The sequence below is a fragment of the Mycosarcoma maydis genome, chromosome 11 (genome assembly GCF_000328475.2).
Source record: "Mycosarcoma maydis chromosome 11, whole genome shotgun sequence".
Classification (NCBI taxonomy): domain Eukaryota; kingdom Fungi; phylum Basidiomycota; class Ustilaginomycetes; order Ustilaginales; genus Mycosarcoma; species Mycosarcoma maydis.
This window is the reverse complement of record NC_026488.1, coordinates 254197-266619: the sequence shown is the minus strand read 5'-3', so window position 1 is coordinate 266619 and position 12423 is coordinate 254197. Positions and strand designations below refer to the sequence as shown.

Below are 12423 nucleotides of genomic sequence, written 5' to 3'. Positions count from 1 at the left end.
GACTGGCACAGATTGAGAGGAAATTCAATGCGATTACAAGACGCAGAAGTAACTACCACAACAGTGACGATATGGCACCATGGGAGCACGTTACTGGCTTCCCGTGGTTTGCATTCGCGTTGATTCTTGGCCTTGATCGCAGTGGCTTGTCTGTCTGCAGCTCCAAGATCGGATGATGAAAATCCTGCAAATCCACATGCGTACGCCGTCATCGCGCTTGGATAATGCCACTCGTGACTGCTGCTGCTGCTGCCATTCACGATTCACGATTCACGATTGGCGTATCCGGAACAGCCACGAGCTCCGCGATCGGTACTGCCGACACTCGTAATTGTGACTTACATCGGCCAACACTCTGATTTGATTGCGCCAATATGACGAGCAAGTCATCTCGCTTTGTCCATGCAATGAGCCGAAATATGCTCTACAGCCTGCTGCCTGCCCCGCCCCGCCCCGCCCCACAGGGTTACAAGCGATCACAGTTCGTCCTCTACAAGCACTGAGAAATCCATAATTTGTCAAGTTGGCAGGACCATGGGACCACGTGCAAGCACATCTCACGTCTGTTCGCTTACGGTGTCCCTCGCTCCGAACCCACTCCTTTGAACACGCTGGTGAGACTTGGCATGACGCGCCCATGGTTCGCTCCTGACTGTATTCACAATCGCCGCCGCAAAGGTGACCGAGAGGCAGGTCCTGCTGTTGTCATATGGCCTCACAGCCCGTAATTTTATTCGGAAGGCACCCACCTTGACACTAGAGTTGTGATCATGCCTCATGAAGCTGTGAATCACACCACACTCGAGTTGTGAGTGCTAGCCTCCGAATTCGTCAACCAGGTCCTCTCCGACATCTTCGCCAACGTCGTGCGCGTTGCAGCTTCTCGACTTAAAGCTTGCTCCGCCTCGGCTTCGCGCATGTTCTAGCTCTCAGTCCTGAGTTACACTTGGCCATTTGTCGCATGATGTATTCTGATCAAAGCGCCGATGACGTTCATGGCTCACAGACTGAGCAACCCGCCGTTCAGGTAGCGGTCGACTATGACGCGAAGTCAGTTCCGCCGGGCGCCAATCACAAATCACTTGTCTGCTGATACGTAACGGCTGCTGCAGAAAGACCCTCTTGTAATGGGTCTCTTACTAACTCACAGTCACGAGTTGGTAAGGACTTCCTCAGGCACCTTAGCACGATAACTCACGGCTTATGTCGTGTGTGTGTCACTGGTGACTGTTAACTCTCGAGTATCAACATGCACACCAAGAACCGTCGCGTGCGTCAACTCGTGACTCGTGACTCACCTTTTTTTCTTCTTTTTTTTCTCACGACTGTGACTCGTGACTGTGACTGTGACTGTCGTGCGTCGTTTGTGAACCGTGAATCGTGAATCACGAATCTGTGACTAAACTCGTGACTGTTGAAATACTGTATCTGCGATTGGCGATTACCTCGATCGCCCACAATCACTTGACCTCGACCAGAACACACGAGTGACCGTAAAGTCAATCTTGCAATAGCCCTCAACAAATTGCTTGGGTGACAATGCCAATTTTCATATAGGAAAAGCTGAGCCTTACCTCCGGACAGTTGATGGTTTAAGCCTACTCACCTACGCGCTCTTTCAAGGCCGGTCAGAGGGCCACAGTGGATAGCGATGATCATAGCAACAGCTATGAGTGGGAGGATCAGCCGACAGCAACAGAGGGCGGTCGAGGTGATGTGAAGCTATCGCGAAGTTGATGATAGCTAGTTGCAGCTGCTGAGAATGGGTGACACGCGAACACAATTGTCAAGCCCTCTCATCGATACTTACAAGCTCGAGATGGTCTAGGGATGGCGGGTTAGGCAATCGTGAATCACCTTGACTGAAGAAAAAAGGATGTGCATGAGGAAAGCTCTGTGTTGGAACGGTAAAAGTCACGTGGTTGCTCGCTGCAGGTGAGAGGTATGCTGAAGGCCGTGCCAAGTCACGAAACATCTGCTGTTCTGGAAGACGGCGCTGCGATAGACAGGCCGCTCTGCGGCCTTGACGAGGCGGAAAGGTTGGAGACACGACCAGAAAACTGTGCGAAAGCGAAGCATCAGGGACCTTCGACGTTCTGGTTGATGAGGGGAGAAACGAAACGTCGAAACTTTCGCGTATCTTCTTCATCATCGTTGGAAGAGTTAGAGGGGAAGGGCTCGGTAACGTGGAATGGGTGATCAGTCAAACGAGTAACGACAAGGCCTTCGTACACCGAAGTATCATCGCAGGCAAAGCTCAGATGTTGTCGCCTTAACCGCTAGCCTTGTCTCTCGGTAGTAGTATGTACTGTCAGGGTACCCCCTCTTCGGTGGCCTGCCAAGATGATCAACGACTTCTCAAACCACACGAAGGTTGAGTAGGTGGGTTACTCATCGCCGAACCCAATGTCCGGAGGCCAGGAGCACCCTACGAACAGAGTAGTGGAAGCTTGTTACCGCACCATGCCAGCATGTGCCCGTGCGATCACAATATAAGACTCACCAAAGAGAGAGAGAGAAATGAAGGAAAGGAGGGGAGGCGACGGGCCGAAGATTCTCGAGGTAGTCGAGGTCATTGGTAAGGCCAAATGGTCGCGCGGTCACAAACAAGCGGCCCGATGGCAATGATCAAGAACATTTAAGCCTTGATGTTGGCCAATAGGAAGGGAAGGGCCTGGAAAACGTCAATCGTCAAGTGATCAAGGCACGTCTTATTGCCCGGCGCCGTCGTGGTTGTCCGTCGCTACCGTCTCCGTTAAAGCGCTCGCGTCCATCTGTCGTCATTGAGTCACGTATCTTGAGGCCATTTCTCGTCGAGACTATGGTCTTAGGCACACTGGACATCATCATCTGAAGCAAGTCCACCGGGTTTAGAATGCGCTGGTCAAATTCGATGGATTGATGGTTGGGATGAGGAAGGAAGAGAAATTTGCTGAGTTGTGAGCTCTAAATGAACCCACCCCAACGCCGCGCTAGGGCCATCATCTTTCAGAGTGAAGAACTCACATTGTACTGCTTTGTTGTCCGTACTGACCTTGGTGCACGCTGAACTGCACTGCTGAATCAGGGTCCGAGCTGTTCTGTGTTACATATCGGGGTTTTTGATGGTGTCGCAAGCGCCGATGACCAAGAAAAACATATATTTTTGTTGAGTCAGCTTGTTGCGGTGTTCACGAAATCTAGCAAACCATGCTTTTGTCGTCGACTTACCATACAAACTCGAGAAACGGACGATGCTGAACTATCTGCGATTTGAGTTGATCGACACTGATGCTTTGCCTGTTGAGGCTCCCTCGAGTAGGCCATTGCAACAAGAGTCAGGAGCTCAATTTCGTGCGGTGAGACTGGCTAAATGCATCTGATTACCCCATCCAGCTGTGTCTTTGTATCGTAGAGTCCCTCCATCACTAACAAGGCACAGTGAGCTTGCTGATGTGCCTACCATACGATAAGAGACAAACGGCTGGAGGTGTCGGTGATCATGGCCAGTCGTTCCGGTCTGGTCAGCGGCTACCCAATAAAGTCTGTTGTCGACATTTCACCAAATTCAACCGTAGTCGGGCCAAGCTATGGGATTCTAGGTGGCTGACGTTCAGCAACAACAATGTCAGCTACCTTCCGTACTTCATCAGACGGTCTGGGTCGTCGCCACACTTCTCTTTGTCACCTTTTGAGCGTCACAACGGACTAATGGATATGATCACTACCAGCGGGCGCAAGGGCGGCATGCTGGAGGCGAAGACCATGCGCAACAAGGATTGAGATGCGACGAGTGCTGGCTCAAAGCAGCGAATCCTTCTTTAAGACGAGGCGGCTAGACAAGATCGAGGGCCTTGTGGCAACCAGTTTACCTAGCCTTTACACTCGTATCAAGAAGAGGTAGCTCGAAAACGTTTCCTCTGGCTCGCTCTTGGCCCATCTCAATCGCCACGCAGAGGGAACCTTCGCCCGCCACAGCACTGCGTTGTCTCTACTGCCGTGCTGCACGCTTCTTGAGACACAACGTCTCCAAGGACCTTTGCATGCCTCGACACGACCGCCGAGTTCAACCAAATTGTGACCATGGACCGAACGTCCAACAACGTCAAAGTTGGTTGCCGAGACAACCTAACCTTTCACTATTGTTGGTACCTGGTGTAGATGGATGGAAGGTGGCAGGTGGCAGGCAGCCAAGATTCTGTGGATCTTCACTAAAGCGATTCGACTATATGGCACCACGCTCGGCACCTTGCGACAGACGTTCAAGTCATGAGTACTTGCATTTGATGGAAGAGGTGTGCTCGGTGGACGTAATCTCTGCCTCGACCTCATTGCTGGTATGGGTGTTCGGCTCGCAATGCAGAATCACCACCCAGGGTGGCTCCGAGGACGACCATCCTCTCAATAGCTCATCGGCCAGTCACGAATCACGAATGTTAGTAATGTATATACTTTATATAAACTTTAACTGTGTTGACGAGGAAATTTACAAAGCGCATATATTCATGATTTCTCCTGGTTTGTGTATATGAGCTCACCGTAGTATCGCCCATGAGCTGATCTCTATACATTCGTGATTCGTGATTAGCACCTCGTACATCTGACCAGCCGTGACCAGAACTGATCAGTTGTGCGAACTCCTTTCTTTCCGGCTATTGCAATCGTGGGTCTGTGAGTGATAGAACCTGAAACGTGAAAGAGAACAGACTCACGCATCTGGCCAGTTGTGGCCACAGCTAGTCTTGAGTCGTGAGTCAGTTGTATGAGGAGCCGACGTATGGGGAGAAGCTCATGTAGGATACATGTGATAAATACAGATAGACCCACACACTTTGTAGTTAGTCCCTCGTCCAAAAATCACTCGTGACCGTCCAAAACGCACATACATTCCAAACCATTCTCGGCCAACTCAGTCCCAACTCGCCTCTCTAAAGAAAGGGAGACTTCGATCATATAGCGCTTGCTAAAGATTCACGATTCACTAAGATCGTGCATTGCAATCACACGAATCATGAACACAGTTGATCTAGCATTCATGAGTCGTGACAGTTGGGCTCGGTGGCATTTGTCAGTTCCGCTATTGAAGGACTACAACATCTCGTTGGTTCTTCACTATCGACCTCCTCCGGATGCTTGAGATCCGCTGCGCTTTCAGTACGTCCTTCTCCTCTCTAATCGATGCTCCAGCAAGCTGCTGGCTTTGCCGGTAGCGAGAAGCCCAGAGTAGATTCACACAAGTCACGCCCCGGCAACCACCCTGAGACACCTACTCGTACCCGTCCGGTGACTGAAAGGGTTGCGGACATTCCGCGAGCTTACTCGTTCCCGTCCGGTCTCTCGTTGTTAGAATATCTGCGATTGGCGTTTAGTCTGATCGCCCACAATCATGCAGCCCTTGCAGTTACCCAAACGGTACACACGAGTGACCGGATGGGAACGAGTAAGCTCGCGGAATGTCCGCAACCCTCTCAGTCACCGGACGGGTACGAGTAGGTGTCTCAGAACGCCGGAGTTTTACCCGGTCCATAACATAGCGCTGGTAGCGAGAAGCCCAGGGTAAATTCACACAAGTCGCTGGACGACTGTGGGAATATGCCGTTGGCTACAGACTCACGACTCGCACCAAGTGATAGAACCTGAAAGAGAACAGACTCACGCATCTGGCCAGTTGTGGCCACAGCTGGTCAGTTGTGTGAGGAGCTGACGTATAGGGAGAAGCTCATGTAGGATACTCCAGTCAACTCATGTAAATACAGAGGGAACGCTCACACTTTGTAGTTTGTCCCTCTTCCAAAACAAACTGTCCAATTCACACTATCCAAATACATTCCAAACCATTCTCGACCATTACTCAGTCCCAACTCGCCTCTCTAAGGAAAGGGAGACTTCGATCATCTAGCGCCCGCTAAAGATTCACCAAGAATTTGAATACTCGTGTGCACCGTTTGGGTTACTGCAAGGGTTGCATGATTGTGGGCGATCAGACTAAACGCCAATTGCAGATATTCTAACAATCGTGAATCTTGCCGACACGTCTGAGGAACACGGATAGTCATCCGAGATCCATGAAAGGAAACTAGTCGTGCGTCACGAGTCACGAGTATACGAGACCAGATTCACGATTCATGATTATTCACGATTTATTTTGTTTTTGAGTGATAACTCAGTTGACACCAACAATCGTGAATCGTAAATCACGAATTCACGATTCGTGATTTACGATTCTTAAGTCTTAGAACATGAAACCAGAATCACAGATCACAATCACAAATTCACGATTCAAGAATTACGAATCGTGATTGGAAACGTGATTTAAATTCACGATGCATGTCTTTTCAAGTCATGAGTAATCACGAATCACAATTATTCACGATATGTGATTCTCGTGATTGACGATTGCACCGCGCTGTTCTTCATTCACGGCATCTCAATCTTTTTTTATTTTTTTTATTCACGATTCATTTTTTTTTCGATTCACTGATTGGTAATTAATCACGAACCGTGAATAACTTATTGTGTATATGAGCGTCAAAATTCGTGATTCGTGATTCACGATTCCTTCTTCGCTGCATACTCCCACAAAGCCGGAAAGAAAGGGATTCGCACACCTGATCAGTTCTGGTTTACGCTGGTCAGACACGAGATGTATGAGGCGCTAATCGTGAATGTATAGAGAGAAGGTCATGCGCGACACTCGTGACTACGGTCAGCTCATATACATACACGATAATCACGAATCCAGGAGAAAATCACGAATCACAGAATCACGAATGTATGCGCTTTGTGAATTCGTGACTCGTGATTCCTTCGTCAACACAGTCGGAGACATATATCATGTTGTCAATTTACGATTTGAGTATATCTTTTTATAAAGAAGCAGGCTCACGTCGTAAAAAAGGAAGAAGTCGTCCTTGGAAGCCACCCAGCAAGATCGGGGGTCCTTGCTCGAGTGACTCTTCAGGGGGAGCTACCCTGGGTGGTGTTAGAATATCTGCGATTCACGATTGGCGTTCAGTCTGATCGCCCACAATCACGAATCATGCAACCCTTGCAGTCACGAGTTACCCAACCGGTATACACGAGTGACCGGACGGGAACGAGTAGGTGTCTCAGTACGCGCGCTATACGCGCTCAATGCACCCGCAGTACGACCGGAGTACGCCCGCAAGTATAGTAGCTCGCCAGAGTTCCCCAGTGCACAACATAGCGCTGGTAGCGAGAAGCCCAGAGTAGATTCACACAAGTCACGAGTCGCTGGACGACTCACGACTGTGGGAATATGCCGTTGGTTACAGACTCGCACCAAATGGAAGAACCTGAGGGAGAACAGACTCATGCATCTGGCCAGTGGCCACGGCTAGTCAGCTGTATGAGGAGGCGACGTATAGGGAGAAGCTCATGTAGGATACTCGTGACTCCAGTCAACTCATGTACATGAATACAGAGGGATTTCGCTCACACTTTGTAGTTAGTCCCTTGTTCAAAACAAACTATCCAAATACATCCCAAACCATTCACGATTCTCGACCACTACTCAGTCCCAACTCGCCTCTCTAAAGGAAAGGGAGGCTTCGATCATCTAGCGCCCGCTAAAGATTCACCAAAATCTCAATAGGTGGTTGCCAGGGTGGTTCCTAGGTCGACTTTTTCCTTTTTTCACGACGTGATTCACGACTCACGACAACGTCCCATTCGTGATTTGTGATTCGTGATTAAATGCACCTATTTACAACACGTGCATGTAGCGCTCGTAAAAATTTTCGATTTGTGATTGCCACCATCAATCACAGAATTGTGGTTAGTCACGATTTGGCGTAAGCTGCGTAACGCGCCAGTGCGTTACGCGCTCACGCTCACGACGAAGATCATTTGTGATTCCAGCATGGAGTTATGAGTTAAGTTACGCGCTATCCATGAACATGTGGATCACGAAAACCCAGCACGAACCACGAACCACGAACCACGTGAATCGTGAAATACGAGCGTTACCGGATCCCAAACCGAGAGCCTGTGACTGCGGCATTCTCCGAGGCTTTCTTCACTCATCTAGCGCATGTAATGTATGCACTCGTGACTCGTGAGTGTACAGTACATGTAACACATGATATCTTCCTTCCTTTCAACATGTTGTCAATCGTGAATCTGAGTATCACATATTGCTGAAAGATGCGCTCTGACGGAACAAGGTGCTGGGGAGCAGACAGGCCGGCCTAACAAGCTGGAATATAATAAGGGTTAGATAAGCAGACCGGGCTTAATCGGATCCGAATAATAATGCTCGCAACTGCGACAATGTCCCCGATCTACTTCAATCGCGCCTGTACCTTGATGCACCTTACTTCTCTTCCTTATGTTGCCAATTTGAGTATATCTGTTTATAAAGAAGCAGACTGGTACTCCCGACAACGTCCCATTATCTACTCCTATTTTACTCAAGACGGCCTTGCTGCGTATGCACACATCGCATAAAGTTCCAGTCCCGGTCTCTGTGCCACTAGCCGGAGTTTGGGGAATGTCGTGTCCTGTGGTGACAGCGCGAGTGTGTGCAAGTGCGTCGCGGCTAGGATGACCAAGTCGACGGTGCCAAAGGTCTGCTTTACTGGAGGACTTGGGCGGAGCGGCATCTGGCCGTTCGGGAGTGTTTGCTGCGAACGCCAGGGAGACAGCTGGCTCGAGCATGCTGTCGTCCCACAACATCATAGCAGCAGATGGGTACCCATCGCCCCCAATTGGTACACGGATTGCGCTACTGTGGCGATCCTGGACAGTGACCGTTTCGTCCTCGAAAATCACCTTGCCTTGAGATCGCGTTACTGACTTGGTGCCGATTCGTGATTAGGTTGGTGACCAGACCCGGCACAAGGAGGCAATCACTGTATGTCATACGTTCCCATTGGCGCGTCTTGGGGCTGAAGTTGAGCAGGCTAACTGTGCCGCCCACCTTCGATACGTATATCTGTTTAATTGTTGAAATCATGAAAAGCAGATTAGTACTCTCAACAACGTTCCTTCACCCGCTGCTCTCTCTGTTTACCTCAACATACAGAAACGAAGGAAGATGAGTCTACGTGCGTGTGAAGAAGTCTAAGAACATGCCGTAGCCCAGACTCACGACGTAGTTCGTGATCGAGGAACGCATGGACCATGTTCGATTCTGCGCTTGTTACATCGGAAGCATCATAGCTGCGAGCACGTACGGGGTAGTTCGTGTTACCGTCAGGCCTTTGCGGGGTTGTCTTTCAGCATCTTTTCATACCACAACGAGCGTCTGCAGGTTGAGTCGTAATTGAGAAGAGTTCCGGCTGGTCGTAGCAATGCTCACGAATCGTGAATCATGGATCACACACCTGTACATGCCATGCATGATGTAGTTGACTTGCCTCTGTGATTCATGATTGAATGTGCTATGAGAGGTCAAATCGTGAATCACGAATCACAAATCGTGAATCGTGAATCGTGAATCGTGAATATCAAATCGTGAATGATCCGCTGATCAACCTTATCTTTTCATTTCGTGGGCCAGTGCGGAAATCGTGAATCACAGAATCACAGAAATTCGTTGAGCTGCTCATTCACGATTCGCGATTCACAATCACGAATCACGAATTCCTGTCTGGCCTTTCAGGTCTCGTAACTATTCAGTGATGTTGAGATTGCCTAGTGGTATGTTGATCATGGGCGATCGGGGTGGTCAGTTATAGTTAACTAGTTAACTGATCCGATATTCACGATTCTCACGCATATCGGAACACAGAGTTCCGAACATAGCTGTCGTCGGCTCTCTTTCCCTACGGCTTCATGCACACATGACGCGCACGGTCTTGATAAGAGAACGGCGCTCAGATCTCCTTGGCGATGAGGATCTTGAAGCGAGCAACTCCCCGGTGTTACTCAACGTTCTTGTCCTACCAGCTTATAGTCACGAGTTAAGCCCTCCTACAAGCAGTCACAGAGTAGGAAGAGAAGCACGATGGCGGCGCAGTACATGCTCGCTGTGGTGATCGCAGCACTCTCACTCTTCAACACGATCTCTGCCCAATTCGTACAGCCTCCCACAGATCTCAAGACGACCAAGGGCTACCTTGACATCCCCGTGCGATACAAACAAGTCCCAACAGGCACCTGCGAAACCAATCCCAACGTTAAGAGTTTCACTGGCTATGTCGACGTGCAGGAGGACGAGCACATCTTCTTCTGGTTCTTCGAAGCGCGCAACGAGAAGCCTGAAAATGCTCCTTTAACTGTCTGGATCAACGGAGGACCGGGATCGTCGTCCATGATCGGTTTGTTCCAAGAGCTTGGTCCATGCTCGGTGGACTCAAATGGCACCGTCGTCAATAACCCCTACGCTTGGAATAATGCCAGCAACATGATATTTATCGATCAGCCGGCGACTACGGGGTTTTCTTACACCAAGTTGGTGCCTGGTTACGTGGATCCATCTACCGAGTCTCTGGTGGCGCTTCCTAGCAACGAGTGCCCGGAATATGCGCAAGCATATGGCACCTGTGGTACCTACTCGGCAGCCAACGTCACCCTAACTGCCAACACAACCGGATCAGCTGCCGAAAATTTCTACCGTACGCTGCAAGGCTTCATGGGCGCGTTCCCGCAATACTCGCGCGAGGACTTCCACTTTGCGACCGAGTCGTACGGCGGTCACTACGGTCCAATCTTCAACAAGTACATTGAAGAGCAGAATGCGCACCGCTCATCGAAGGCGCACAAGATCAAGCTCAAATCGGTCATGATCGGTAACGGATGGTACTCACCTGAGGTACAATACGCCGCATACTACAACTTTACCGTGTCGCCCGGAAACACGTACGACTACCGACCCTTCAACTCGTCGGTTGAGCATATGATGTACAACAATCTGTTTGGCCCAGGCAATTGCCTGGATCAGATCCGGGACTGCTATTCGACCGGAACGAACCAGGCCTGCAGCACGGCCGACACCTTCTGTGCTGACAACGTCGAGTCGATCTTGGACCTTTACGCCAATCGAGACGAGTACGATATTCGGGAGCTTTCGCCGGATCCTTTCCCATACAGCTTCTACATCGACTACCTCAACACGCCCGCTTTCCAAAAGGCGATCGGGGCGTTCCAGAACTTTAGCGAGAGCTCTTCGACCGTCTCGAATGCTTTCAGTAACACGGGCGATGACGGTCGCGAAGAAGGGACGATCGAGGATGTGCGTGCGCTGTTGGACCAGGGAGTACAGGTGGTCATGTATGCGGGCGACGCCGACTACAACTGCAATTGGTTGGGCGGTGAGGTCATTGCTGAGCAAGTCCAGCACAAAGGCTTCGACCAAGCTGGCTATCAAGACCTTGAAACCTCGGATGGCGTAACGCACGGCCAGGTGAAGCAGAGCGGCCAATTCTCATTCGTTCGTATCTACGAGAGTGGCCACGAGGTTCCATTCTACCAGCCGCTGGCATCACTAGAACTGTTTCAGAGGGTGCTTAAAGGCACAGATCTGGCAACGGGAAAAGACAAGATTTCTCGAGATAGCACGTACAAGACCATCGGGCCTGCCAAGAGTACATACCGTGAAGGGAACGGTACTGTTCAATTCGAGGTGCTGCCTCCCGATGCGACTTACAACACCACCTTAAATGCGCCCAACAAGAGCAATCAGGCACCGAGAGATGCCACCGTACAAGAAGCGTACAGATTTCAGCGCGTGGGCGAAATGCTGCGCTCGCGATACAGTTTCCAGCGAACCTTCATGCTTTGATGTCGTTTAGAAACGTGTTTGGTAGAGAGATGAGGACATTCACAATTTGTGCACTTGATCCAGATACAAGGATTATTGACTGGGTGTGTCGTGCGCCCGTCGCGGCTGTTTCCTGAGTCTTGTTTGTGGTTGAGAAAGAACATGCATCATACGCGCATAGTCACGAGTTATTATACAGCGTGTAGGTTATCAGGATGCGAAAATTTCGGATTTCGGGACGGGATCCAGGTTGGTGAAGACCAGCCAAAATTTGGCTAAATGATCTACGAGCAATTTCCCCTATCTTTATCCTATCCACCATCTGTGTCTTGCTGAATCCGTTGTATAAGATGGCGGTAAAGTCGAAAGCTCGGTAAGCCGCATTCGTATCCGATGTGAATCCGCATATCGCCCAGATCTGCTGACTAAATTTGGTTCCTCGATGCATTAGTGTGGTGATCGCCCGTCTGGTATCGACAGCGGGTACAGGTTTCATGTACACCACACGCCGAACAAGAGTAGCAGAAAGGCTCAGCATGATGAAGTACGACCCTAAAGGTAAGTTGTGCCGCACAATAACATTCCAAAGGTTCCTACAAGCTCAGCCGCTGACGTGAACTGCAACCGCGCGTGTACACGTCCTCCCAATTCCGCGAACAGTCCGAAAGCACGTCCTCTTCAAGGAAACAAAAGGATCGAAATGATCTGGTCTCCAGTCT

General features: G+C 50.0%; 4 protein-coding genes across 4 annotated transcripts; 3 read left to right on the top strand and 1 right to left on the bottom strand.

Moving 5' to 3' along the window:
* Window positions 1-3481: 3481 nt before the first annotated feature.
* On the top strand, window positions 3482-3762 carry UMAG_12248 (uncharacterized protein; the record flags this gene model as incomplete). Its single annotated transcript, XM_011392292.1, has 2 exons — window positions 3482-3522; window positions 3633-3762. The coding sequence occupies 2 exons, from the start codon at window positions 3482-3484 to the stop codon at window positions 3760-3762; spliced, it is 171 nt and encodes a 56-aa protein (XP_011390594.1).
* A 4452-nt stretch (window positions 3763-8214) lies between these two features.
* UMAG_03948 (uncharacterized protein) lies at window positions 8215-9343 on the bottom strand (the record flags this gene model as incomplete). Its single annotated transcript, XM_011392115.1, has 5 exons — window positions 8215-8777; window positions 8866-8935; window positions 9024-9043; window positions 9092-9201; window positions 9327-9343. 5 exons carry the CDS (start codon window positions 9341-9343, stop codon window positions 8215-8217), a joined length of 780 nt encoding a protein of 259 aa, XP_011390417.1.
* A 606-nt stretch (window positions 9344-9949) lies between these two features.
* On the top strand, window positions 9950-11725 carry UMAG_03947 (putative carboxypeptidase 2; the record flags this gene model as incomplete). The annotated part of the gene is made up of 1 exon (XM_011392114.1): window positions 9950-11725. The coding sequence occupies one exon, from the start codon at window positions 9950-9952 to the stop codon at window positions 11723-11725; it is 1776 nt and encodes a 591-aa protein (XP_011390416.1).
* A 329-nt stretch (window positions 11726-12054) lies between these two features.
* On the top strand, window positions 12055-12408 carry UMAG_11519 (mitochondrial 54S ribosomal protein bL33m; the record flags this gene model as incomplete). The annotated part of the gene is made up of 3 exons (XM_011392259.1): window positions 12055-12077; window positions 12156-12262; window positions 12365-12408. 3 exons carry the CDS (start codon window positions 12055-12057, stop codon window positions 12406-12408), a joined length of 174 nt encoding a protein of 57 aa, XP_011390561.1.
* Between the last annotated feature and the right edge of the window lie 15 nt (window positions 12409-12423).